Consider the following 26,159-nt stretch of genomic DNA (forward strand, 5'->3'; position numbering starts at 1 on the left):
GGCTCACAGTCAGGAGTCAGTGATGAGCAACAAAGTGTTAGGATCTTGTCAAAAAGAGTCATAGGCTGGTGTCAGTAACCCAGTAATTGAGTCTGGTAGTTCAGTGGCTCTGTGGCCTACTTTCTGATATGTAACTGTAAGAGGATGGGTGCTGCTACTAAGTCGCTTCAGTGGTGTTTGACTCTGTGCGACCCCATAGACGGCAGCCTACAAGGCTCCCTCGTTGCTGGGATTCTCCAGGCAAGAACACTGGAGTGGATTGCCATTTCCTTCTCCAATGCATGAAAGTGAAAAGTGAAAGTAAAGTCACCCAGTCGTGTCCGACTCTTAGTGATCCCATGGACGGCAGCCCATCAGGCTCCTCCATCCATGGGATTTTCCAGGCGAGAGTACTGGAGTGGACTGCCATTGCCTTCTCCAAGAGGATGGGTGTTGTAAGGGTAAACAGCAGATACAGGCTGTATTTAGCAGAGTCAAAGGAAAATAGGTGTGAATATAGCTCCTGCAATGTTAGGAGGCAGAAAAGCAAACTTAGTTACAGACATGCAAAATGTGGAGAAGTTAAAGTAAAATAAATAAATAAGTAAACAAACTAGGAATGTTCAGACCTGCTCACTGTTCTCTTTATTTTCTTTGATCTCAGGAAAAGGAAGGAAGACAGCTCATTCCTCTTTTCTTCCTTGTCATTGCGACAGTTAAAATATATTAATAGAAGAAATAGAATCAATTTCATTTGTAACATTTGAAGATGGAAGCTGGTGGAATAATAGCCTCATACCTGAGAGAAAAAACTGACAATTCAACAATCCTATTCCCAATCAGGACATAATCTCTCTTTAGAGTAAAAGAAAGATACCTATGGATACTTGAAAGTTCAGTAGCATAGCATTCACATATCTCAATAGAGAAAAATATATGACTAAGGTTTCTAGGAAAGCAAAATCTAAGCTAGAATTGGAGTCTTTATAGAGGGGGAGATGAAGAGGAGAGGGAACAAATCAAGCAATGAAACCTGAGGCGTGTGTGTGAAATACAATGAATGTAAAATTGAAATGCTTGTAGCAGAGACAGTGTACTGTAAGAGACAGGTTAACAATACTTCAGCAGTTGCAGTGCTATCTCGGCAAACCTGCTTATTAGGAATAGGAAAGGAGGGCAGAAGAGGAGAGGAAACAATGCTTCAAAACCCTGTCAGTGGGGAATAGGAATGTGAAGAGAGGAGAAATGTGAAAGTATGTTGAAGGCCTCCTATTCTTGGATTAGGGTTTAGGTAAGGAAAATAACGTCTTGATAGGGCTAATAATTTTTTTAATAACAGACAAATATTCATCTAACTGAGTTTTAGGAAAGATAACTTAACTATTAATTAAGTACATTGAAATTTTCACGAAGAAAAACATAGAATGAAAAACAATGAAAATCAGCAAGAATAAGGAAAAGAAACTAAAAAAGTACATTATTTACGTAAAGCCAACTGAAGAAATGAAATCAGGTATACTACCTGCTACAATTAATGAGAATAGATAAAGCTTTGTTATTAAAGAATCTATCAAGTTGCATTCAAAATTAAAGCCTAATTATCTATTATTTTAAAAGAATCATATTTGTAAATAAAGGGATAAAGACTGTTGAAAAGAAGGTATGAGAAAGAGATGGTATACAATTAATGTGGCATTCAATATAGAATCCAAAAATAGATCCCAGGTTATATAGGGACTTAGGATACAACAAGGATGGCATTTTATTTTATTTATTTTTCAAATTAACATTAAAATTTTATTTAGAAAAATGTAGTTTAAATTAGGGAAGATCTAGGTTTATTTCACGTTTGTACCTGTGTACTCACTGTTTAAGGACCGCAGGTTTGAGTTCTAAAATACAAAGATTCTTATATAGTTTATTTTGTATGATTTCCATTATAAGAGAAAAAATGTGATGTATATTTATGATTTTATATACTACCTTATCAAATATGTTCCCAGTACAAGGGAACTTCCATTTGACCATTTACTGAAATATGTGTAAATACTGATGGATCTTAAACAGACCTATTGTGGTGATCATTTCACAATATGTATATACATGGAATCATGTTATGAACCAACAAAATGTTGAAAGTGTTAAATGTCAGTTACATCTAAAAAAAAAAAAGAAAGACCTGAAACCTTTAAAATATTTTGCATGTCCAATTTGGAAAAATTTTCCAACACACTGGATTCTGATTCCATAATACCAAGACGAATTTATCCTCTGCCCCATACTTCCAGTGATGATGTTCATGATGCATTCATCATCATTTTAGGGCCCTGACCCTCATCCTCATATAATAGTGTTAATTTTCCTATGAGATGCATAAATTCTAGAAGCTATCTGTTCAGTAAAGAGTTAACTCAGTAGGCGTAGGAACTTTATACATTCATTCCAAAGGAAAAGAGAGACCCGTGAGCGACTTCTGAGAGATAACATTTGAACCTTGGATTATCTTGCCTGAGAAGTGTCTTGTAAACCTGAGGCTTTGGGAGAAGGCAATGGCAACCCACTGTAGTACTCTTGCCTGGAAACTCTCATGGACAGAGGAGCCTGGTAGGCTGCAGTCCATGGGGTCGCTAAGGGTTGGACACGACTAAGCAACTTCATTTTCACTTTTCACTTTCATGCATTGGAGAAGGAAATGGCAACCCACTCCAGTGTTCTTGTCTGGAGAATCCCAGGGATGGTGGAGCCTGTTGGGCTGCCATCTATGGGGTTGCACAGAGTCGGACATGACTGGAGCGACTTAGCTGTAGCAGCAGCAGCAGTCTTCAAGTTAACAAACAAAAGGGATGCTTGCTTTTGTTTGCCTGGGGCTCTGGTCAGGGTATATCAGTTTCACCTCTGGAGGGGCTACAGATTAAACAGTTAAGGTCAGTCATGTGGCCACTCCATGCTTATGTGGTTGGTGACTGTCTCTCAGTAATTACACTGGATGCCCTAAGACTTGGATGAGATTCACTGCAGGTGTTGGCAATATTTCATACTTCAAGCATTTTGTGAACGGGGCTTGTAATTATATGTAGCTTATGAGTTGTTATGATGACTATGCTTAGAACAGTGACAGACACTTTTCTAAAAAAAAAAAAAAGCTGTATAAGGGCTTGTTAAAATCACTGCAGATGGTGATTGCAGCCATGAAATTAAAAGACGCTTACTCCTTGGAGGGAAAGTTATAACCAACCTAGATAGTATATTCAAAAGCAGAGACATTACTTTGCCAACTAAGGTCCGTCTAGTCAAGGCTATGGTTTTTCCAGTGGTCATGTATGGATGTGAGAGTTAGACTGTGAAGAAAGCTGAGCGCCGAAGAATTGATGCTTTTGAACTGTGGTGTTGGAGAAGACTCCTGAGAGTCCCTTAGACTGCAAGGAGATCCAACCAGTCCATTCTGAAGGAGATCAGCCCTGAGATTTCTTTGGAAGGAGTGATGCTGAAGCTGAAACTCCAGTACTTTGACCACCTCATGCGAAGAGTTGACTCATTGGAAAAGACTCTGATGCTGGGAGGGATTGGAGGCAGGAGGAGAAGGGGATGACCCTGGATGAGATGGCTGGATGGCATCACTGACTCGATGGACGTGAGTCTGAGTGAACTCCGGGAGATGGTGATGGACAGGGAGGCCTGGCGTGCTGCAATTCATGGGGTCGCAAATAGTCAGACACGACTGAGTGACTGAAGGGAACTAAACCGACTGAAATAAAACTGAAGGTTGAGAACTGGAAAGCCAGAGTTTAGAACTTGAAAACACGTATCAAACATCAGATATGGGATGACAAAGTTAAGAGCAAATACCAAAGGGTCAAAAGGCAAAGATGCGGAGCAATAAAGAAATAAACACACAGAGATACATACAAAATGTGAAGCAGAAGGAAATTTGATTTGGTTCAGCACACAGATCCCAGTTGAAACAAAAGTGCTAGAAGACCATCTTGTTGGGTTCTGGAGAATCCTATAGAGAAGTAGGATTAGGTATGTGTGCCTGCTCAGTCCCTTCAGTCATGCCCAACTCTTTATGACCCTATGAACTATAGCCTGCCAGTTTCCTCTGTCCATGGGATTCTCCAGGCAAGAATACTGCAGTGTGTTGCCATGCCCTCCTCCAGGGAATCTTTTGACCCAGGGATAGAACCTGTCTCCTTTATCTTCTGCATTGCAGGTGGGTTCTTTACCACTGAGCCATTGGGGAAACCCAGGATTAGGTATAGAGCCTGGCAAATAAATCTCTCCTGCCTCTTTCTTACACTTAGTTCTGTAGATTTTTTTTTTTTTTTAATGAAGCAGTGGAAACACTAGTTGTTGTTTTGGTGAAGGAAGAATGTTGTGCTTCTCCTTATGAAAGGGTAGCATTTTATTTATTTATTTTTTTACTTTATTTTACTTTACAATACTGTATTGGTTTTGCCATACATCAACATGAATCCGCCACAGGTGTACATGAGTTCCCAATCCTGAACCCCCCTCCCACCTCCCTCCACATACCATCTCTCTGGGTCATCCCAGTGCACCAGCCCCAAGCATCCTGTATCCTGCATCGAACCTAGACTGGTGATTCGTTTCTTACATGATGTTATACATGTTTCAATGCCATTCTCCCAAATCATCCCACCCTCCCCCTCTCCCACAGAGTCCAAAAGTCTGTTCTATACAATCTGTGTCTCTTTTGCTGTCTTGCATACAGAGTTAGCATTTTAAATCACAGGGATAGGTTGAATTATTTAATAAATACTGCCAATTCAACTGGCTCTCTATACTTGGGGAAAAATACATTTGGGCTCCTACCTTGTACTAATTCTGGAAGAGGAAATGGCAACCCACTCCAGTATTCTTGTCTGGAGAATACCATGGACAGAGGAGCCTGGTCGGCTACAGTCCATGGGGTCGCAAAGTGTCAGACAGGACTGAAGTGACTGAGAATCACCTTGTACTAAATTATTTCTGTGTGGATAAAGACTTAAAAATGGGGGGAAAAACTCCCAAGGAAATTGGATTCATTTCTTTTCATGGGCTGTGAAGTCCATTTGAATCAAGACCAAAAATCCAAAAAATTAAAATAAAGTCAACATAAGACCACATAAATAGTCAGATGGCAAAAAGTACATTTGGGAAGATATTTGCATGTGAATAGTAAAGAAAGTTTTAACATCTATAATTTACAGAGATATTTACAGATTAACAAGGATAAGCAAACGACACAATAGAAAAACTGGGCAAAGAAAGTAACAGGAAATTCACACATGAGCAAGCCCAAATGGTCAGTATGTAGAGAAAAAAATTCTCAACCTCATTACCAGTTAGAGAAAATGCAAATTAAATTAACAGTAGCATATACTTATCAAATTAGCACAAAGTTAAAACTGTGTACCTGTTGCTGGGGGGCAGGGGGTGGTAGAGGAAGAGTACTCAAATACACAACTAGTGGAAGTGTGAATTCTTTCAACTGTTTGGAAAACAATCTGGCAATGTTTCTTAAAATTAAAAATTCTCATCTGATTAAGAAATTTCAATCTAGAAACCTATCAAATCTATATAAGGATGTATATACAAGGACATTTTTGCAATGTTGGTCATATTAGTCAAAACCTGGAAACAAAGTAAATAACTAGAAATACAGGAAAAATTGAATATATTGTGCTACATCCATAACGAGGAATATTATGCAGTCATAGAAAAGAATAGGTTAAACCTTTACATTGCCTTGGAGAGTATCTGTGAGATATTGCTGAGAAAAGCAAACAAATTTCAGAAGATTGTGTATAATATAAACCCTCTTCAGTAAAATACTGATAAATACTCCTATGGATTTTCTTTTCTATGTAGGCTAATTAATCAAGGAGGAGAATAAGAAAGGATATATACCATTTTGTCAATATGAATTACTTAGAGGTAGAGTTTGGGGATGTATGTTAGAGGGAGAGGAAGGAGTGGGAAAAAAATAGGGAAAAAAGCAAAAGGAAGATTGAATTAAAAAAAAATCCATTTATGTGTTTTACCCTATCCTTCCAGTTGCGTAAGTTTTCATTTTAAGTTTATTTTTTATGTTTACATCTTTATATAAATATGAATGAACTTGAACATCTTTGGAGGTTTTAAAGCTGGTAAGTGATGTGATTTGATTTTCATTTATAAAGTTATATTTTGGTGATGGAGTCAATAGAATGTACTAATTTCTTGATTGAGAAAAGTATTTCTTTGTTAAGTGTTTAGGTTGAGCAGGTGGGTTGATTTTGGTGTTATTTACTGAGAAGTGTAAGGCAGGAGGAGAAACAGGTCTTGGGGTAAAGATCTAGAGTTCCCTTTTTGGAGTCATCAGTGTTGTTGGTTTTAAAGTTTGGATGAGGAAGTTAGAGGGAGTACAGATAGAGAAGAAGGGAGAAGATGAAAGGAAGAGGTAAGAAAGAGAAGGGAGGAGGTGGGGATTCTCTGGAAAATGCAGAGGGGATCATCTATATTTAGAGATCTACAGATGATAGTGTGCATGCATGGTGAGTTACTTCAGTTATGTCCAGTTCTTTGCCACCCTATGGACTGTAGCCCACCAGGCTCCTCTGTCCATGAGATTCTCCAGGCAAGAATACTGGAATGAGTTGCCTCCTTCAGGGGATCTTCCCAACCCAGGGATTGAACTCACATCTCTTAGATCTCCTACACTGGCAGGTGGGTTCTTTACCACTAGCGCCTGCAGATGATAAGGAACCACCCAAGGCAGCTGGGAAAGGCAGATAGTGAAGAAGAAGGAAAAATGAAGGAAGTGTCTTAGACACCAAAAAGAGAAAAGGAAGAAGGAAGAAGATAATAACGGGGCTAAGCTCAAGTGACCATCAGATTTGGCAACTGTGAGGTCTTTGGTGACCTCTATAAGAATAATTGAATGGGGTAGAGAGAAAGAAATTCTAACTGGACAGGGTTAAAGTGAGATCAGGTGACAAGGAGGTGGAAACAGCACAGAAATCTAATTTTTTCAACAAAATTTTACTGAGAAGGAGAGCAGGAAACTGTTGCTGGAGGAGAACAGAGTCAAGAGCAACCTTTTAAGATGAGAGTGTGTGAGCTAGCTACTGATATCACTGAAGAACAGACCTGAAATACTGTACTGCACTCTGGAAGAGCAGTATCTTGTTTCGTGTAGAAAAGAAAGTGAAAATCGCTCAGTTGTGTCTGACTCTTTGCTACCCCATGGACTTAGTCCATGGAATTCTCCAGGCCAGAATATTGGAGTGGGTAGCCTATCCCTTCTCCAGGGGATCTCCCCAACCTAAGGATGGAACCTAGGTCTCCTGCATTGCTGGTGGATTCTTTACCAAATGAGCCACAAAAGAAAATCCTATGAAAAGAGGAAATAATGCAACTGCTTATATGCTCAGAATAATGTACCTGTTGTTAGCTCTTCTAGGCTGCAGAAATATTTCTGCTGATATACCTGAGCTATTTCATCACTTTTCTTCTCTCACTCCTTCCTAACCCCCTTCCCCTGACTTTTTATTCTCCTATTTCCCCAAATATCATTTGAATATGAGGGAAAGTTTGGGGCAATTGTACAGGGAGCATACCTGTAGCTGCTAAACAAAGACACAGTGACAAAATTCATACCACAGATTGTGATTTCTGTAGATATTCAGAGATGGGAGACAACATTTTGAGTTGGAGTGGTTAGATAATAGCATCCTAGAATTGATAGTAATAAATCCACAGATTCATGGAATTTAAGTCTATAAACCACTTTAATCTTAATTGGTCCTGTTCTTCAAATAACTAAACAGAATCTTGCCCAAGCTAACTACTTATGTAATAGAGTGATTATGCCAGAAATGCAAGCAATATTACTTCCTATATTTTCCAGATGGCTAGCTGATTGTCTTAACATTACTGAATTTGAAATAACATCTTTATCATAAAGGATTGTACTGAATTTGTGATTAATTTGCAAAGGATTGGCATAATTAAAATAAAGTTACATGTTTTTTCCTCTTATTTATTCTTTTATATTGTTTAACAAGGTTTCATATTTTTATTCATATAGACTGTTTCATATTTTTATTCATATAGACTGTTCATAATTTGTGTTAGTTTCATTCATGTATATCATATAGATTTTGTTGCTATTAAGTGGAGTTTAAAAATAATGTTTATATCTTGTTTCTTTTGGTAATTAAGAAAAATATTACTTTTTATATTTTGGTCTGGTAATTGGCCACCTTACAAAACTCTACTGTTGATTCTAATAATTTTTCAACTAAGTCTTTGAGTATTTTAGTATACAGAATACTGTCAGTAGGCTTCCCTGGTAGCTTAATGGTAAAGGATCTGCTTGCTAAGGCAGGAGACACGGGTTCAATCCCTAGGTCAGGAATATACCCTGGAGAAAGAAATGGTAACCCGTCCAGTATTCTTGCCTATGAAAACTCATGGATAGAGGAGGCTGGTGGGCTGTATTCCATGGTGTCTCAGAAGAGTTGGACACGACTTAGTGTCTTAACAACAACATTATCAGTAAATAATGACCTTTTCCTGCCGGGAGCCAGCATGGGGAATCCTGCCTGTGGCAAAGGTCAGGAGGAAGGGGTACTGACAAATGCAAAGGCGGGATCAGGCCTCAGGGGTCCCCCTGGATTTTCTCAAGCATCTACCCCCAAAAGCAGAGTCTGCCTGCTTTACTGCGTTATGCTTTCCACCTACTCTTCTGACATTACAGGGGGGCTGTCCCCCACCACCTTCTTCTGAAAGGAGTTAACTTGGAGCTCCAGTTAATAAGTCTCCTGGGTGTAACAAGAGTGTTTCAGTCCAAAAACTCCTCTGATGGCTCTCTAGCCTGCCTGACAAGTTTGTCCGGCCTCTTACAACCACACATAATTGTTCACAGCCTCCCAACCGTGAGAGGCATGAGATGTTTTGAACTTTCCAAATACAGAATCTTTTGAGAAATTAGAAATTATTAGTGGGTTGTTAGAAATATACCAGTAGAGGGTTTCATTGTTGAGCCAATATTTGCTGCTAAGTCTCCATATCCCTTGTCCCTTATATACATTAATTGATATAACTGGCATATGGGAAAAATAAGTAGCAATCTTTGATATTAATCACATTAGACCTTAGGCTAGTAAATTCTTTTCTTGATTACAGCCCACTGCACCTTTGCCCTGTAGGAATGCAACTTTATCTGGCGCCTTTGGAGGCTGGCGCCTGGTTTAAGAAAAATCACCCCTGGAAAAAATAAGTTTTCTGGTTGGCTGACCATTATCAGAAAGAAAGGGTCATAAAATGTTAGCAGGCCCCCTGGCCAGAAGATGATGTAAAACCACCTAAGACCTTTGTATACATGCATAAAGAGTGCCTGGTCTCGATAAAGGTCAGGCCTGTTGACCCCGCATGACTTTGTATTATCCATTGATCTCTATGTATAACCTAAAGTATAAGAGCTTTCCTGAAAAATAAAGAGTTGGACCAGTTCCTGGAAAGACTGGTTTCCCCGTGTCGTCTTTTCTCTCGCTCTCCTTTTCAGGCTGAATTCCCGTTTGGAACACAGAGGCTCGCCATGTCTACTAATTTTGCCTGGGCTTCAAAGACCTGATCGGGGAGGCGATTTGTGTCTCCACTCCTTCTGCGGCCTCACGTAGACAGTGCAAGTCTCTTGTCTTGAGACTTTATTGGCTTCTTGTGTAAACCAAGGAATACAGCCTCTTTTCCCTATTATTTTCTCCATTACATTATTCTTCCCTAATCTCTCTTTATATCTCTGAATAAATAATCTTATCAGATTGCCGACACCGTCCCCACTTCAAATTACCCTGGATCCACTGGGGCTGGACCCTGGCATTTTCCTTCATTCTTTCCAATGTACATATATTACTTCCTTTCCTTTTTCTAATTGCATTGGAATAGACTTCTAGTAGAATATTTGATTCAGTCCTTTAATTAATTTACAATATATTATTTCCTGTAGAAATAATACCTTAAATTGATTAATTAATTAGTTATTCACTGTGACTTTCTTTCATAATCTTTGATTTCTCTGATCTCAAGGTTGTTCCAAGTTTTTGTTGGAAAACTCACTTTCTTGGAGACCAGTATTTTTATCTCCAGGGAGTTATTTGTCAGCAACTGTGATGCTGAGATTTTGCAAATCTCTAGTTTTTATCTTCCAAAAACTCCTCACTCTTTTGGTGGCAACATTTCTGTCATTATAAGACACATTGTTTTTATTTGTTTTCTGTCATTTTAGTGAAATTTGAGGAGAGAGAGGGATAAATTTTCACTATTATTCAGCAATTTTGCTTTGGAAGTTAGGCTAGAAACACTTTGAAGGAATAAGTAATAAAATTTGGTGAATGGTTAGATAATGGAGAAGGAGGGGTCAAAATTGACCTTAAGATATGGTGGCTAGGTGAGTCTGAGAATGGGAATACCATGAATTAAAACCATGGAAAGAGACTAGAATCAAGATCAGAAATGATGCCTACTAATTTTTCCAGTAGTCATGTATGGATGTGAGAGTTGGACTGTGAAGAAAACTGAGCACCAAAGAATTGATGCTTTTGAACTGTGGTGTTGGAGAAGACTCTTGAGAGTCCCTTGGACTGCAAGGAGATCCAATGAGCGCATTCTAAAGGAGATCAGTCCATTCTAAAGATCAGTTCTGGGTGTTCTTTGGAAGGAATGATGCTAAAGCTGAAACTCCAGTACTTTGGCCACCTCATGCAAAGAGTTGACTCATTGGAAAAGACTCTGATGCTGGGAGGGATTAGGGGCAGGAGGAAAAGGGGACGACAGAGGATGATATGGCTGGATGGCATCACCGACTCGATGGACATGAGTTTGAGTGAACTCCGGGAGTTGGTGATGGACAGGGAGGCCTGGAGTGCTGCGATTCATGGGGTTGCAAAGTCAGACATGACTGAGCGACTGAACTGAACTGAAATGATCCTTTAAAAAATTGCTTCAGAATGAACTCAGACACCCAGGCTTAGAGTATAATATTTGTTTAATAAGGTGTGTATAGCTGGATGATGTAGAACCATCCTTTGAGCGAATAGTAACTTTAGGCTTGGGGTGTTCCAAGAAGCTGTAAGGTGGATTTATGAGAGTTTCCCCAGTAACAGTCATATAATTCCTATTTTTAAGAGGGTCAGACTCTTGGCACACCCTGTAGGAAAAGGGTTGTTAGATATTTGACCTGAAACCAAATGCCAAGTTTCAGAAACTCACTTAGTTTCTCACTAACTTATGTTAGTGGGCATTATCAACCCCTGCCCCGGCAACCATGTCTGCAGACATCCTGCCCTGAGCATCTAGTATTTATTTCTTCTTTCCTTATGTTCCAATTGTATGAAAGAAAGCTAGTCCATGAGTAAGTTTTGTAAGTTTTCTTCATACCATTTGAAATATGAATAATGTCTCTGTAATATTGGTTGCATTTTTTAATAAACCTTGGATATTCTTAGTTCCTTCATGTTAGAAACTTAATGCACAATGATTTTCATTTACTGTATCAGATTAGTGCTTTTCTCAGTAGCTTATACTGGAGAGTACACAAAACTTTTCTGATAAGTTTTGAGGGGCATGAAACTGAATGAACACTAACCTAATTTTTACTCAACCTGAGACATTTCTAATCTGTATTAGATGGAACAGGAATCCTGAATATTATCCTTCACTTTGTTACCTTTTAAAAATCACATACTTTTAAGTCTGATGAATTCCATAGATGATCTATCATTTGGTAGACTGCAAGAAGAGTTATAAGCATAAAGGTGTATATGCTTACACCAGGTTTAGGTTAGCTCAGCTGAATATTTGTTATTTGACAAATGCTATAGTTATATAATGACCAAAGATGCTCTCTGCTCTTGGATACTCTGGTAAGTGGTTTGATGTATATGTTTGGCTGATCTGTTTCTTATGGATCATCTTAGATACCTTACACATACCAGGTATCATTTTGGTCATCTATAATCCACTGCATTTATATGTGAAAACTACATGGGAGTTGCTTAAGCATTTTGGAATATATGACCGGTCATATGAAAGATGATGTAATCTGATGTGCACTTAAAATTTTATAATGTTCACATGCTCATTAATTATAGGGCAATACATCATGAAGAAGATGCAGGTATTGCAGTATAACTTTAGGTAAAATAACTTCTTTGTGCCTCAGTTTCTTCATACAGAAAATGAGAATGCCAGGAGAATTAAATAAGTTAATATGTAAAGTGCTTAGACCAGTACTGACAATTAGTAAAGCTAATTTTTGTTGTTAAGGTACTGCCTCACTCCTAAATTTTGGAATTTATATTGACTATAGTGGGGCATTATATCTGCTGGGGAGCTACAAAAAGTAAGAAATTACAGATATTTCTCAAGTTTCCCACTGGAAAACCATATATTTAAAACATGAAAATGTTCTGTATGAAGGAACATGTATTCTCAGTAGTAAAAAATTAAATACTGTCATTCATAATAAAGCAACATCTCTCTTTATTCCTTTTCTTCTCTTAGAGTGAATCATCACAAGAATTATTTAATGGAAATCAGGCTGTGTACATTGTAATTGTGACTAATAGCTAAGTTTGATGAATGTTCAGAATTCCATTTGGTACATTCTATCTCCATTTGGTTATCACTAGTGTTGTACTTATGGATGTTGTGTATATGGTAATACTTATAATACAAAGAACATTGGATTAAATGAAAATAGAGAGAAAGGCATGTAAAAGCAGGCATCCTGACCCATCTAAATGAAAAAACTATGAGAAATATTTGGTGATTGTCTTAATACAGGTAGTTAGAAACTGGGAATGAGGGCTGCAAAAGAAGCCTGAAACAAGATGTCAGGACATCTTAATGTTTGATTAACCAAGATGATATAACAATAGATCAGACTGATAGTTTTGGAATATTCATTTGTGAAGTAAACATAGGTTAATTTATTTGAATATCTTGATTTGAATTTATAGCATAAAAGGTGAATTTCTTAGTATAGGCATATTTGGAGTTATTTTAAAGTTATACATTAGCTTTGTTATATACTTATCTATTAATGGTACTCACTTTAGCCCTTATTCTAATTCTAAGGGCTTACAGATTAATAGAACTTCTGCTAAGATTATGACATATTTAACCTTCAGTTCAGTTCAGTTGCTCAGTCGTGTCCAACTCTTTGCGACCCCATGGACTGCAGCACGCCAGGCCTCCCTGTCCATCACCAACTCCCGGAGTTCACTCAAACTCATGTCCATAGAGTCCGTGATGCCATCCAGCCATCTCATCCTCTGTTGTCCCCTTCTCCTCCTGCCCCCAATTCCTCCCAGCATCAGAGTCTTTTCCAATGAGTCAACTCTTCGCATGAGGTGGCCAAAGTACTGGAGTTTCAGCTTCAGCATCATATCCTTCCAAAGAACACTCAGGGCTGATCTCCTTCAGAATGGACTGGTTGGATCTCCTTGCAGTCCAAGGGACTCTCAGGAGTCTTTTCCAACACCACAGTTCAAAAACATCAATTCTTCTGTGCTCAGCTTTCTTCACAGTCCAACTCTCACATCCATACATTATCACAGGAAAAACCATAGCCTTGACTAAATGGACTTTTGTTGGCAAAGTAATGTCTCTGCTTTTCAATATGCTATCTAGGTTGGTCATAACTTCTTCCAAGGAGTAAGCATCTTTTATGTCATGCCAAGAATATTCCCATGGTATTGTATCTGTGTCTGCCATCTCATTGTTAGTTGAAGTTGTGGGGAGATGAAATAACTTGTCTTAAGTCATACAGCTAGTAAATGGTTAAACTTAGAATTGAACAAGGACTCTGAATCCAAAGCCTATTTATTAATCAGTGAGTTATATTGATTACTTCCATGTCATTTCCTTCTTTATCATAAAGCTAAATTAAAAGCAGGAATTTTCTTTCATTTTTTTAATATACTAACTCTTTGTATAATGGTAAAAGTATACCAAAACTTTTTTTTTTTTGGTTCTTTTTATTTTTATTTTTTATTTTTAAAATTTTATTTTTACTTTATTTTACTTTACAATACTGTATTGGTTTTGCTATACATTGACAGGAATCCACCACAGGTGTACATTCGATCCCAAACATGAACCCCCCTCCCATCTCCCTCCCCGCAACATCCCTCTGGGTCATCCCCGTGCACCAGCACCAAGCATGCTGTATCCTGCATCGGACATAGACTGGTGATTCGATTCTTACATGATAGCATACATGTTTCAATGCCATTCTCCCAAATCATCCCACCCTCTCCCTCTCCCTCTGAGTCCAAAAGTCCGCTATACACATCTGTGTCTTTTTTGCTGGCTTGCATACAGGGTCATCATTGCCATCTTTCTAAATTCCATATATATGTGTTAGTATACTGTATTGATGTTTTTCTTTCTGGCTTACTTCACTCTGTATAATTGGCTCCAGTTTCATCCATCTCAACAGAACTGATTCAAATGTATTCTTTTTAATGGCTGAGTAATACTCCACTGTGTATATGTACCACAGCTTTCTTATCCATTCATCTGCTGATGGACATCGATTTATTAGAAACTGGGAGGTACTGAAATTCCTTAGAAAAACTACAAGCTTTTGTCAGAGAGAGTTAGGTCTGAAAATGTGTTGTCAAGAATCTGCTCAGGAAAATGGGAGATGAATGATGCCACCACTACTCTTGCAGAATTTGGTTTGGTTGATAAAATTATTTGAGTTAAAGTGGCATCTATGATAAAGGAAGCTAATGTTAAAGGGGGCAGTCAAGACTCTTCATTGGGTTTAACTTATAACAAAATATTGGAGAAGGAAATGGCAACCCACTCCAATATTCTTGCCTGGAGAATCGCATGGACAGAGGGACCTGACAGGCTACAATTTATGGGGTCGCAAGAGTCAGACACGACTGAGCGACTAAGCACGGCACAGCACACATAACAAAACGTACTCTTAAATAGACATTAATGTTTACATACACTGAGGTTTAACAAGAAGATCTTTATTTGGGGTTGTATGTTCTTTTCTACACTGACCATTTCTCTTCCTTGAATAACTGTTTAAATTAGAAGCAGAAACAACATGTCCTTTATCAGGTATCTTGGATATGGAATAAGTTTCATTCGTTTAATTTTTAAGACATTAAAAACCTTCTTTGAGTGTCTATCACAAAGTGGGTGTTAGGTGTTCTCAAAATATGTCTCTTACATTTTTCCTCCCATGCATGGTTTCTAACTGATTTTCTGAAAGGGCTGATTATCTTCATCTAGAAATGAGGTCTTGGCAAGAAATAATATAAAATTATAAATCATCTTCAACTTGGAAGGTGACTGCTACGATTCAGGCATTTAAAGGAGGATAGCATTAAAAAAAAAAAAACAATGCTAAGAAAAGAATTTCAACTTACCAAAGATACTATCTTATTATTTAAGTCCATATATTCTTGTGAATATGGTTTTGCAAACTTGCTGTCATAGTCAATATTATTGACTTTAAAGCTGATATGATGGTAGAAATATGTCTTTCCTGAGAAGAAGAAAAAAGAAAAAACAGCTTTCATTTTGCTCATTGTATAACTGCTTTCATTCCTAAGAAAAATCTTGTGAAATAGAATACTCCTATGAAATTTCAGGTAACTTGACATTTAAATAGCATTAGTTCCTAGTGATTGTTGAAATAACTTTGCATATTAAATTATAACCTTGTCAAAGAATGTAAGTCATATTTTAGCATTCTAATAAAATTATTCATATGAGTGACTGCAGTTAATTATTTTAAAAGATCTTTCTTATACACTCAGTAATAGTAAAAAAGAAAACAGCAAAGTAAAATAAGATATCATTTTTCTTGAATTGTATTGGCAAATGTGACAAAAATAATAATACTCAAACTGGAGTGCCTATACTTAGATAAAAAGATTTTAAGCTAAAAATAGTATTGAATAATAAGAGACAAAGAAGATCATAACATAATAATATATGTAATGATAAAAGGGGTCAATTCATTAAGAAGACAAAAAATTTTAAATACATATGTACCCAACATCAGAGCATCTAAATACATTAAGTAAATACTGATAGATCTGAAGGAAGAAATAGACAATGATATAATAATAGTGTGTGTGTGTATGTGTGTGTGTGTATTTAGTCACTTCAGTTGCATCCAACTGTTTGTGACCATGTGGACTAGAGCCCCCCAGGTTCCTCTGTCCATGGGATTCTCCAGGCAAGAATATTAGAGTGGGTTGCCATGCCCTTCTCCAGGGGATCTTCATGACCCAGGGATCAAACCGTCTTCTCCTTCATCCTGCATTGCAGTCAGATTCTTTGCCCACTGAGCCATTGAGGAAGCCCCAAAGTTACCAGAAGCAAGAAAACAACAAAATCAGAGCAGAAATAATGTGAAGCAAAGATCAAGGTTTCTCGAAACTTTAAACAAAATTTCAACAAAATTTAGCTAGACTGAGAAAAAGACAGAAGAGTCAAAGCCAGAAATTAAGGAGAAAACTTTGCAACTGATACTACAGAAATAGAAAGGCTCATGAGACTACTATGAACAATTATGCACCAAAAAGTTGATTAACCTAGAAGAGATAGATAAATTTTTAGAAACATACAACCTGCCAAGACTGAATCATGAAGAAACAGAAAATCTAAATGGACCAACAATGAGTTAGGAGTTTGAACCAATAATCAGAAACCTCCCCAAAGAGAAAAACCCAGGGCTAGATTGTTTCTCCAATGAATTCTACCAAACATTTAAGGAATTAATGTCAATCCTTCTCAAAATCATCTAAAAAATAGAAGAGAAAAGAACATTTCTAAATTCATTTTGTTGTTGTTTAGTTGCTAAGTCATGTCTGATTCTGCAACCTCATGGATTGTAGCCTGCCAGGCTCCTCTGTTTTGCTATCTCCCAAGGAGGAATACTGGAGTGGGCTGTCATTTCCTTCTCCAGGAGATATTTCGACCCAGGAATTGAGCTGAAGTCTTGTGCATTGGCAGGTGAATTCTTACCACTGAGCCACCAGGGAAGCTCAAACTCACTTTACAAGGCCAGTATTACCCTAATAGCAAAACCAGATTAGGACACTGCAATAAAATCCCTAAGGAATATGGTACAAAAATCCTCAACAAAATGATAGCAGACTGAATTTAACTATTAATACACGTTAAAAGGATCTACATCATAGAGATGTATCTCTGGAATTGAAGGATAGTTCAATATACACAAATCAATAAATTTGATATACCATATTAATAGAATGAGAGATAAAAATCACTGACCATTCTCAATTGAGGCAGAAAAAGCATTTGACAAAATATAACCTTTCACATTATAAAAACCTAAGGGAGCAAGCCTCAACATAATGAAGGTGATACATGACAAATCCACGGTCAGCATGATAATCAAGGATGTAAGGTTGAAAGATCAGGAACAAGATAAGGGTACCCACTCTCACTACTCCTATTTGACATAGTTCTAGAAATCCTAGCCAGAACAATCAGGTAAGAGAAATAAATAAAAGGCAAACAAATTAGAAAGGAAGAAGGAAAATTGTGATTTGTACATGGATGATCTTATATACAGAAAGTCCTATAGACTCCGCCAAAAAACTGTTAGAACTAATTGAGTCAGTAAAGTTGTTGGATACAAAATGAGTTGTGTTTCTATACACTAACAATGAAACATCTGAAATAATGTATAAGCATATTGTGATAATCATTTTATATAAATGTATAGTAGTAACCATTTTGCAATATATAAGTATATCAAATCAACTTGTTATATACCTTCAACTGACATTAATGTCATATGTCAATTATATTTAAGTAAAGCTGGCAAAAGAAAGTTTCAAAGGAACATAGTATTTTTGTCATTATATATTTTTATTCATAAATACTGTATGACTTCTTAATTTTCCATTAGGATATCAGGGTTGAAAATCTAGGCCATTTAGATAGTATTAGGCTTTATTAATGTGTTGAACTACTAAAAGAATTTTAAACACTAGAAAGGAAAGCCATTCCCTAGGTCTGTTATCCTGTTAGAGCTCTGAGTCCTGAATTAGAAGATAAAGTGGTAAATTGAGTGCCACTGTTGGCATTCAAAGGAACTATCAGACTATTATATTAAAAGATTAGCTTCTGTCCTTCAAATGTAACCTAGACCTTAAGCAAGGAAAATTATGGATTATGATCTAAGTATTATTTTGATTGGTTTTTCCTTCCTAGAAGAGTCACATTTTTCAAAGGTTCCAGGTCACATTCTGGGCTAGGGTTAAGAGCTTCAGGGAGGACTATTATCCTGACCAGTTTTTCTCTCTGTGTCTTTACTTATTTTTGTTTGACTTCCAAGTGGTTTTAAAAACTGAGATATAATTGACATACAACATTATATTAGTTTCATGTGTGGTGGTGGTAGTTTAGTCGCTAAGTCATGTCCGACTTGTGACCCCATAGACTATAGCCTACCAGGCTCCTCTGTCCATAGGATTTTCCAGGCAAGAATACTGGAGTGGGTTGCCATTTCCTTCTCCAGGGAATCTTCCCAACTCAGGGCTCAAACCCAGCTCTCCTACACTGCAGGCAGATTCTTTACCAACTGAGCTACCAGAATTTCATGTGTACAACATAATGATTTAATATATGTACATATTGAAAAATGATCACCATAATGTCTAGTTAACATCCTTCCAAGTGATTTTTATGCATATTAAAGCTTGAAAAGCAGGGTTTAGATAAGTGGCTCTAAGCCCGCACTTTCAATTAAGATCACATGTGGACTTTGAAGAACTATCATTCTTTGTGTCTTCTCCCACAGATCTGTTTATTGGACTCGGTGGGAGCATGAAAGTTGTTTTAATTAAGAGCTCTAGATGATTCTGAGGCCGGGGCTAAGTATCTGGACTCCCGAGCATATTTATGAGGGTTGGATTCAGCCCTTGGTCCTAGGGTAGGTAACAGGGTCTGTTCTGCATGGGTTTGGTAGAGGCAGAGTGGTGCAGCCCACATTAGTCATTGTGTAGCAAAATTTGGGACATTTGTGGGAAGGGAGGGTCCTCAAAGACAGAGAAGAAGCTCAAAGTTTGTTCTTCATGTAGGAGTCATCTTTCCTGAATCTCTCCTGAGACAGGGAAGTATAGGCATTCCTGAATTTCCAGACCCTTCTGCCTGTGGCCGTGGTGGTAGCAGGTAAGGGTCTGTGCTGAAGCTTTTAAAGGCATATTCTGAAGATGCTGCTGTGATTTCTCCGCATTATTTCACCTGAGGAGGAAACCTCGAGGAGGAAGCGGAAGAGGAAGACATAGCAGGTTCTCAGGTAAGTGTCCTGTTAGGGGCTATGTCCTCCTTACTTCTTGAAATGCCATGGTTTTGCAACTGAAAAATTTTACTTTTGTACCTCTGGTGTTCCTGCCTAACAAGTTTTTTTCAACTTATTTTCTTCTTTCCTGTGATAGTCAAGGTTAAGTCTTTATACTACTTTCCTATATCCCAAATTCTTCTTTTCTTTCTCTGTTCAGATTTCTGATGGGCCTTTAGCAATACCCATCACAAATTAATGACTTGCAACTACAGAAAATTTTCCCTTTGTGCTAGATCACGTGGGAAGTTAGTGATAGCTAAAATTCCTATGTGGGATGAAGTGGGGGCCTGGGATTATCAGTGAAGGGAAATGTAGTGTTTAGTTCCTATATGGATGCTCCATCAGTTCTCTGTAGACCAAGATTAAGAAAATGCACTTCTAGAGAGGATGGCATTAATGGTCCAGAATAACATAGACTTTTCTAAAAAAGAAGAGTAATTATGAGACACAGCCTCTCTAGAATATGGGAGTTCTTTGTGGCTTGACATTTGAATAAGACTGATGTTTTTTATGACTAGATTTAGATTATGATTTGCTTATTTTTCTGCCAATAAATATCATAACAGTTATGTGTCCTTCAGCAAATATTAGGCACCTGATATCAGTTTGTCCCCTTAGAGCTGATGTTATTCATTTGGTCCATGTGCCAGATTTCTCCCCTACTGCTGTATCTTTCCAAAACTACTGAGAAGTAATAAAAAAAAATGCTGTTAAGGAAATAGATTTATGTTGAATTTTCTACTTGTTCTGTGACAAAGAGAACTCTTTCTGTGGTAAGGACCATACATGTATTGTGGGCTTATAATTTAACTGATAACAGCATTTGTGTACTTGTCCTTGAATTTTCCACCTCTAGCTCTTTCTCACACATGGTGACTTATTTGCTCAAAACTGGATTCCAGTGGCCACCAATTGCTCCCATTTTTGGCTGCTATTATCTTAAAAAATGAATCACCTGAAATACTACCAGCTTGGTCCTTGGTTTCTGTTCTCAAAGTTTAGTACTTGTTAAAAGTAGTTCTCTAGACTAGGATCTAGAGAGTCAAAGAAATACTTTTTTCCAAAGCCTACTAGTTAACATTAAACTTAGCCCTGAAAAGAAAGTCTAGGAAAAGTATCTCATATATTTACTAATATCATTTTGTTCTTTGCTAAGGAGCAAAAACAAAAACAAAGAAAATAAATTTCAATTCAAGAAGGAATGATTTTTGCCTTGACTCTGTTTTCCCTTTCTTTTCCTGTTCCTTGAAAGTGAGATTGCTATTTTTGGATTAACAGTTTCCATTTACAGTTGGCATGGGAATACTTGAAATTTCCTGAATTACCAGTAGTGAGAAAACCATCCAGACAGATTAACATTCTCCATGCATATTCCGAAACTTCCCTGGAAGTCTCATCTGCTCATTTCCTCATCAATTACTCACAGCCTAGCCTAGATAGAATTTTAAATTCCCAAGGAAGACATTATGTGCTACTTCTTGATATTCTACCTTCTCTTTTCCTATAGCAATATAGTTTGTGATTTTTAACTGAGGAGATTCTATCCAGAAATAAAAATCTATATTTTTCTGCCCCTGTTTATTCCATCTGGGAGTGATGGAGTGCACTTAGGTTCTGACAAATGGAATGAAAGGGAAAATGGTATGTGCAGCTCCTGAGATGTTTTCTTATTGATAGAAAGCATGCTCATCTCCTTCCTACTCTGCCTTCTGTCTGTCTGGAATGAGAACTTAATGGTCAGAACTGACACCATCACTTTGAACATTAAGATCTGGACAATGGTAGCATAGCAAGATTGAAGGAGACTGGGTCCCTGAAATCTTGAAGTGACAAACTGAACCTGAGTCACTGACCTCTAAACTTATTTGTGCCTTATTTGTACCTCTGAATCTTATAGTATATCTGTCTCCTTCCAGATCAATAGTTCTGACTTTGGCTGAACATTAGAACCATCTGGGGAGCTTTTAAAAGTTAAAATTTCCATTCCACACAGCATTTTTGAGTGGGGCTTTTGTATTAGTACTCTTTTAAAAAGCTTTCCAGGTGATTCTAAGGTGCAGTCAGGGCTAAAGTTTATTACTCTAGATCAGGGATGAGCAAACTATGAAATTTAGCCTGCTGCTGAGTTTTGTATGGCCTATGAGCTACGACTCACAGACTATTTTCTTGGGCTCCAAAATCACTGTGGATGGTGACTGCAGCCATGAAATTAAAAGGCACTTGCTGCTTGGAAGAGAAGCAAAATGGCAAATCTAGACAGTGTATTAAAAAGCAGAGATATTACTTTGCCTACAAAAGTCCCTATAGTCAAAGATATGGTTTTTACAGTAGTTATGTACAGATGTGAGAGCTGGACAGTAAAAAAAGGCTGAGTGCTGAAGAACTGATGCTTTTGAACCATGGTGCTGGAGAAGACTCTTGAGAGTCCCTTGGACAGCAAGAAGATCAAAGCAGTCAATCAGAAAGGAAATCAACCCTGAATATTCATTGGAAGGACTGATGCTGAAGCTGAAGCTCTAATACTTTGGCCACCTGATTCTATGAGCTGACTCATTAGAAAAGATATTGATGCTGGGAAGGATTGAAGGCAGGTGGAGAAGGGGACAACAGAGGATGAGATGGTTGGATGGCATGGCATTCATACTAATTTCTCCCATGAGTAGTTTCTTCTGGGCCCACTGAAATTATCTGAATTTAATTGTTTTAGAATAAACTGCAAGTGGTGATTATGTATATAATATGCATATCATATGCATATAACGTATAAAATATGTGTATTATATATATATTGGGCTACCCCTGATGGCTCAGATGGTAAAGAATCTGCCTGCAGTGCAGGAGACCTGCGTTCAATCCCTGGATCAGGAAAATCCCCTGGAGCAGGAAATGGCTAACCATGGCAATATTCTTGCCTGGAGAATTCCATGGACAGAGTAGCCTGGCGGGCTACAGTCCATGGGGTCACAAAAAGTCAGACATGACCGAGCAACTAACACTTTTACTTTCATATATACATTATATACAACATGATGCATATATTTGTACTATATACACATGTATATAGACTGATATTTCAAAGGAAACATTTGATTTAATTCTTTAGTATTAAAAAGTCTTACAGTCACTATAAATACAAAACAGGATCTTGATTCAGAAAGTAAGATATCCAGGTCCATTTAATAATTAAAATTTGAACTTAATTTAAAGTTGAGATAGTTTAATTCGCAACCTCTTTACCCACTAAGTCTGGCTATTCCTCCCTTTCCACTTAATTTACAGGATTTGGACCCCTGTAGGTGCCTACTTGAATGGTTGAGAATTTGGCATCTAGCTCTTGTGCTCTAGGAACTTAGTTTGTATTTAAACTTAACTTCTTTCTAGTTTTTTTTTTTTTTTTCCTGAATTTTGACATTCATTTTTCTACTTATTACTGGTGATGTTTCAACTACAGTTCCTTTACATGAACAAATGTAATAATTCCAGCTTGACTTTACTTATTCCTTAGCGTTTAAGTAGCTGGAGATACTTCCCATTCTTTAACTGAAGATCTAATTACCCCTCCAGGTGGCCTCTTGAAAACAACCGAAGGTGATGGGGCTTTTTTCTAGGGTGGTCTATATCTGCTTCACAGGAAACATTTTATGCATTATTTGTCTCAAAGACTAGTTGTTCAAACGGCCCAAGGGTACTGTCTTCTCTTCACTCTGCTAAACAAGCACCACGTCTCTTGCCTTTTAGAATGTCCTCATGTGAGTCAGAGTCCAGTCCACTCTCTTCTTGGATCTGCAAGTGTTCTTAGGGTTGCATTGGTCTCTTTCAAAGTCCTTCTCTCAGCTTGATGTAAAGGGAAATACATCACGTATTCTTCACATATCAGGGTGGTTGTAGTTGTATGGGAAATTACAGTGCACCTATCTCTAAAGATAACCTATTCAAATATCCTTTCCTATCTACAGTTTCTGGCACTTTTACACACTTGATGAAAGGCAATGTCTGTCTCGAGTGAGCACCTCTTACTCAAAAGTTTACGAGCATATACTATGACTATGACTCTTGTTTTGGCTATGGTAGCAGCTGGCATTATAACCTACCTAATGATAGTGTTCACACAATTGTGTCTGTCTCTGGAAGATGAAACAGATGGTAGTAAAACACATAGTTACCCAGGAGATGGCCTCTTTATTCCATTACACAAAACTCAATTTCTCTTTATCCAAGTTCTTGTCCTCTTATAAACTGAAATGAGTGTTTATTTAGCCAGAAAGCCTCTTTCTAAATGTATTAAAAAAAATACTGTATGATTTACAGCAGTTGTCCCCATCCTGTAAGCCATGAATTATACAGGGTAGGGGTAAGTTGGCAGTAGAGATGATTCTGGGGAAAAAAAAAATATATATATATGTATATATACCAGGCATTTTTTTCTATACTTAATATAAAACAATTCTTATACATATATATATGTCATTTTCAAACATATATAGATGTAATTAAGCAGGTTAACCAAAAGCATTACTAAATTTTTATTGTTTATGCCTTTTTTAATTCAAGAAGTATTTATTCTCTTGAGGGAATGTAGGAAAAATATTTTCCCTATAAAAAAGTCCTCATTCTTAAAAAGGTTAGGAAAGAGGGGGTTAAAGACAGTAACAAGAATAGAACAGAAAACTTGGCACAAAAAGCTATTTTTAAGAAAAACGACCTGGAAGTAAAGCATTAGTACCTGAGCTGTGTCCTACTCTTTGTGACCCCATGGATTGTAGCCCTCCAGGCTCCTCTGTCCATGGGATTCTCCATGCAAGAATACTGGAGTGGCTTGCCATGCCCTCCTCCAGGGGATCTTCCTAACCCAGGGATCAAACTTGTGACTCCTGCTTTGCACGCAGATTCTTTACCATCTGAGCCACCAGGAAAGCCCCCAGGATGACTCCACATTTTTTTCTATAGCATGCAAAATACAGAAAAATATTGTTCTGACCTTTTAAATTTTATTCCTCAATAATAGGGAAAATTCTACTTTTTAGTAAGAATTTTATGAGAAGAAAACTTAGTATAGAGAAAAAATTACAGGCCTTGGGATAAGAAAGCTTAGAATCCCATGTTATAGATTTATGTATATTTGTTAACTCACTGACTTTCTCTTCAGAAAGTTCTATGTTCAGCAAAGGTAGGGACTATGACCACTTGATTCAATAATACATTGAATTGAGAACATCAATCTTTACCCAGAAACCACCACATCAAATGTTTGGATGCAGAATGCCCTAAGCCAAAGTTTGCTAAAGAACAATCTCATTAAATGTTATTAACCACGAGAAATTCTCTCTGTCTAGTAATCTTATTGGACTGCTTTCCTTCCCTCATTCTCAAAATTCCTAATTTTCCCAACAATGGAACCAATAATTCTGTATAATCAGAAAGTCAGACATATTGAGTACTCACCATAAGTGACAAAACAAACAATGAGTCCGATGACTAGTATGGCGATGACCATTGTTAAGATACCCAGGGTAATTTTTCCACACCTTGTGATTTTCATTTTTGTGTTTGAATCCGTTCTTTTGAGCAGTAAGGATAGGGAAGCAAGTGTTAATATGAGCAAAATATAAGATACTCTCAGAAATAAACATGGACTTTGATGTAAAATGTAAAAGTGCACTGTTTTACATTAATTATGGACTCAGTGGACTGCTGAGTTTGTGTGTGTGCGTGTGTGTGTGTGTGTGTGTGTGTGTGAAGTCCCTCAGTCATGTCCGACTCTTTGCAACCTCATGGACTGTAGCCTGCCAGGCTCCTCTGTCCATGGGATTCTCCAGGCAAGAATACTGGAGTGGGTTGTCATTTCCTTCTCCAGGGGATCTACCCAACCCAAGGATCGAACCCGGGTCTCCTGCATTGCAGGCAGACCCTTTATCCTCTGAGCCACCAGGGAAGCTGAGCTTGGGGAACAATATGTAAAACTAGTGAATTAATATTGACCTGCTTATTTTTCAGCACATATGGATAATGTATTACTAAAATCAAACTTACTTCATTCAGCAAATATTTATAGATAGCCTACTGAGCATGGTTGTAGAAATAAAAATCTCTTTCCTTATGAAGATTACATTTTACTAAGGAGATATAGACAACAAATAGAATATATTGAATAAATAGAATGCATTCTGGTAAAAAGATAATAAGTACTGTAGGAAAAGTAGTGCTACATCAGGAATGTGAATGAGGGGGAAAGTGGTAAGAGTAATTCTTATTGGTACCAGGGTCCAGGTCATATAAGGACTGTGGGTCATTGTAATAAATTTTTTTTCCCTTTGAATTAAGTGTGAACTTTGAAAGTCTTTGAATGGAAGACTATGATGATTTGGCCTAATTTCTTAATGAGATCCCTCTGACTGCTTTGTGGAAAGTAAATTATACATGGCAAGGGTGGAAGCAGAGTGACAAGATAAGAAATGATAATAATTGGGGCACAATATGATGTTGACTTGGACCAGAGTGCTGGAGGTGGAGAAAATGAAAAGGATTTGAGTTGGATATATTCTGAATACAGAGCTGATAGAAGTTCCTGATGAACTGGTGGAGTGGATGGAAAAGACATGTGAAAGACTGTTTCCAGTTCTTTAGCTTGAGGGCTTGAGGGAGGGAGTTGTCTACATCTGAGATGGGAAGGCTATTTGAGAAGGTTTTTGAGATGATTATTATTTCAGTTTTATGTTTTAGATGTTCACTAGTCATCCAAGTGAAGATGCAGGTGGGATATACAAGTCTGGAGATTTGAATA

The 26,159-nt window shown here is 37.5% G+C and overlaps 1 protein-coding gene and 1 long non-coding RNA gene across 3 annotated transcripts in view; one reads left to right on the top strand and one right to left on the bottom strand.

The window, feature by feature from the left end:
- LOC106990528 (uncharacterized) overlaps positions 1 to 9,485 on the top strand; it is an 84,102-nt gene extending 74,617 nt beyond the window's left edge. For both annotated transcript variants that reach the window (XR_009601053.1, XR_001434841.4), the window contains one exon: positions 644 to 9,485. This is a non-coding gene — a long non-coding RNA (uncharacterized LOC106990528). The remainder of the gene's footprint in view (positions 1 to 643) is intronic.
- LOC114115323 (transmembrane protease serine 11C-like) overlaps positions 1 to 26,159 on the bottom strand; it is a 64,515-nt gene that overhangs the window by 34,046 nt on the left and 4,310 nt on the right. The window contains exons 2-3 of the mRNA XM_027971032.3: positions 24,821 to 24,936; positions 15,420 to 15,538 (exon numbers count right to left, since the gene is read on the bottom strand). Coding sequence (XP_027826833.2) covers positions 15,420 to 15,538; positions 24,821 to 24,936 — 235 coding nt within the window. The remainder of the gene's footprint in view (positions 1 to 15,419; positions 15,539 to 24,820; positions 24,937 to 26,159) is intronic.

The sequence above is a fragment of the Ovis aries genome, chromosome 6 (assembly GCF_016772045.2).
Source record: "Ovis aries strain OAR_USU_Benz2616 breed Rambouillet chromosome 6, ARS-UI_Ramb_v3.0, whole genome shotgun sequence".
NCBI classification, from domain to species: domain Eukaryota; kingdom Metazoa; phylum Chordata; class Mammalia; order Artiodactyla; family Bovidae; genus Ovis; species Ovis aries.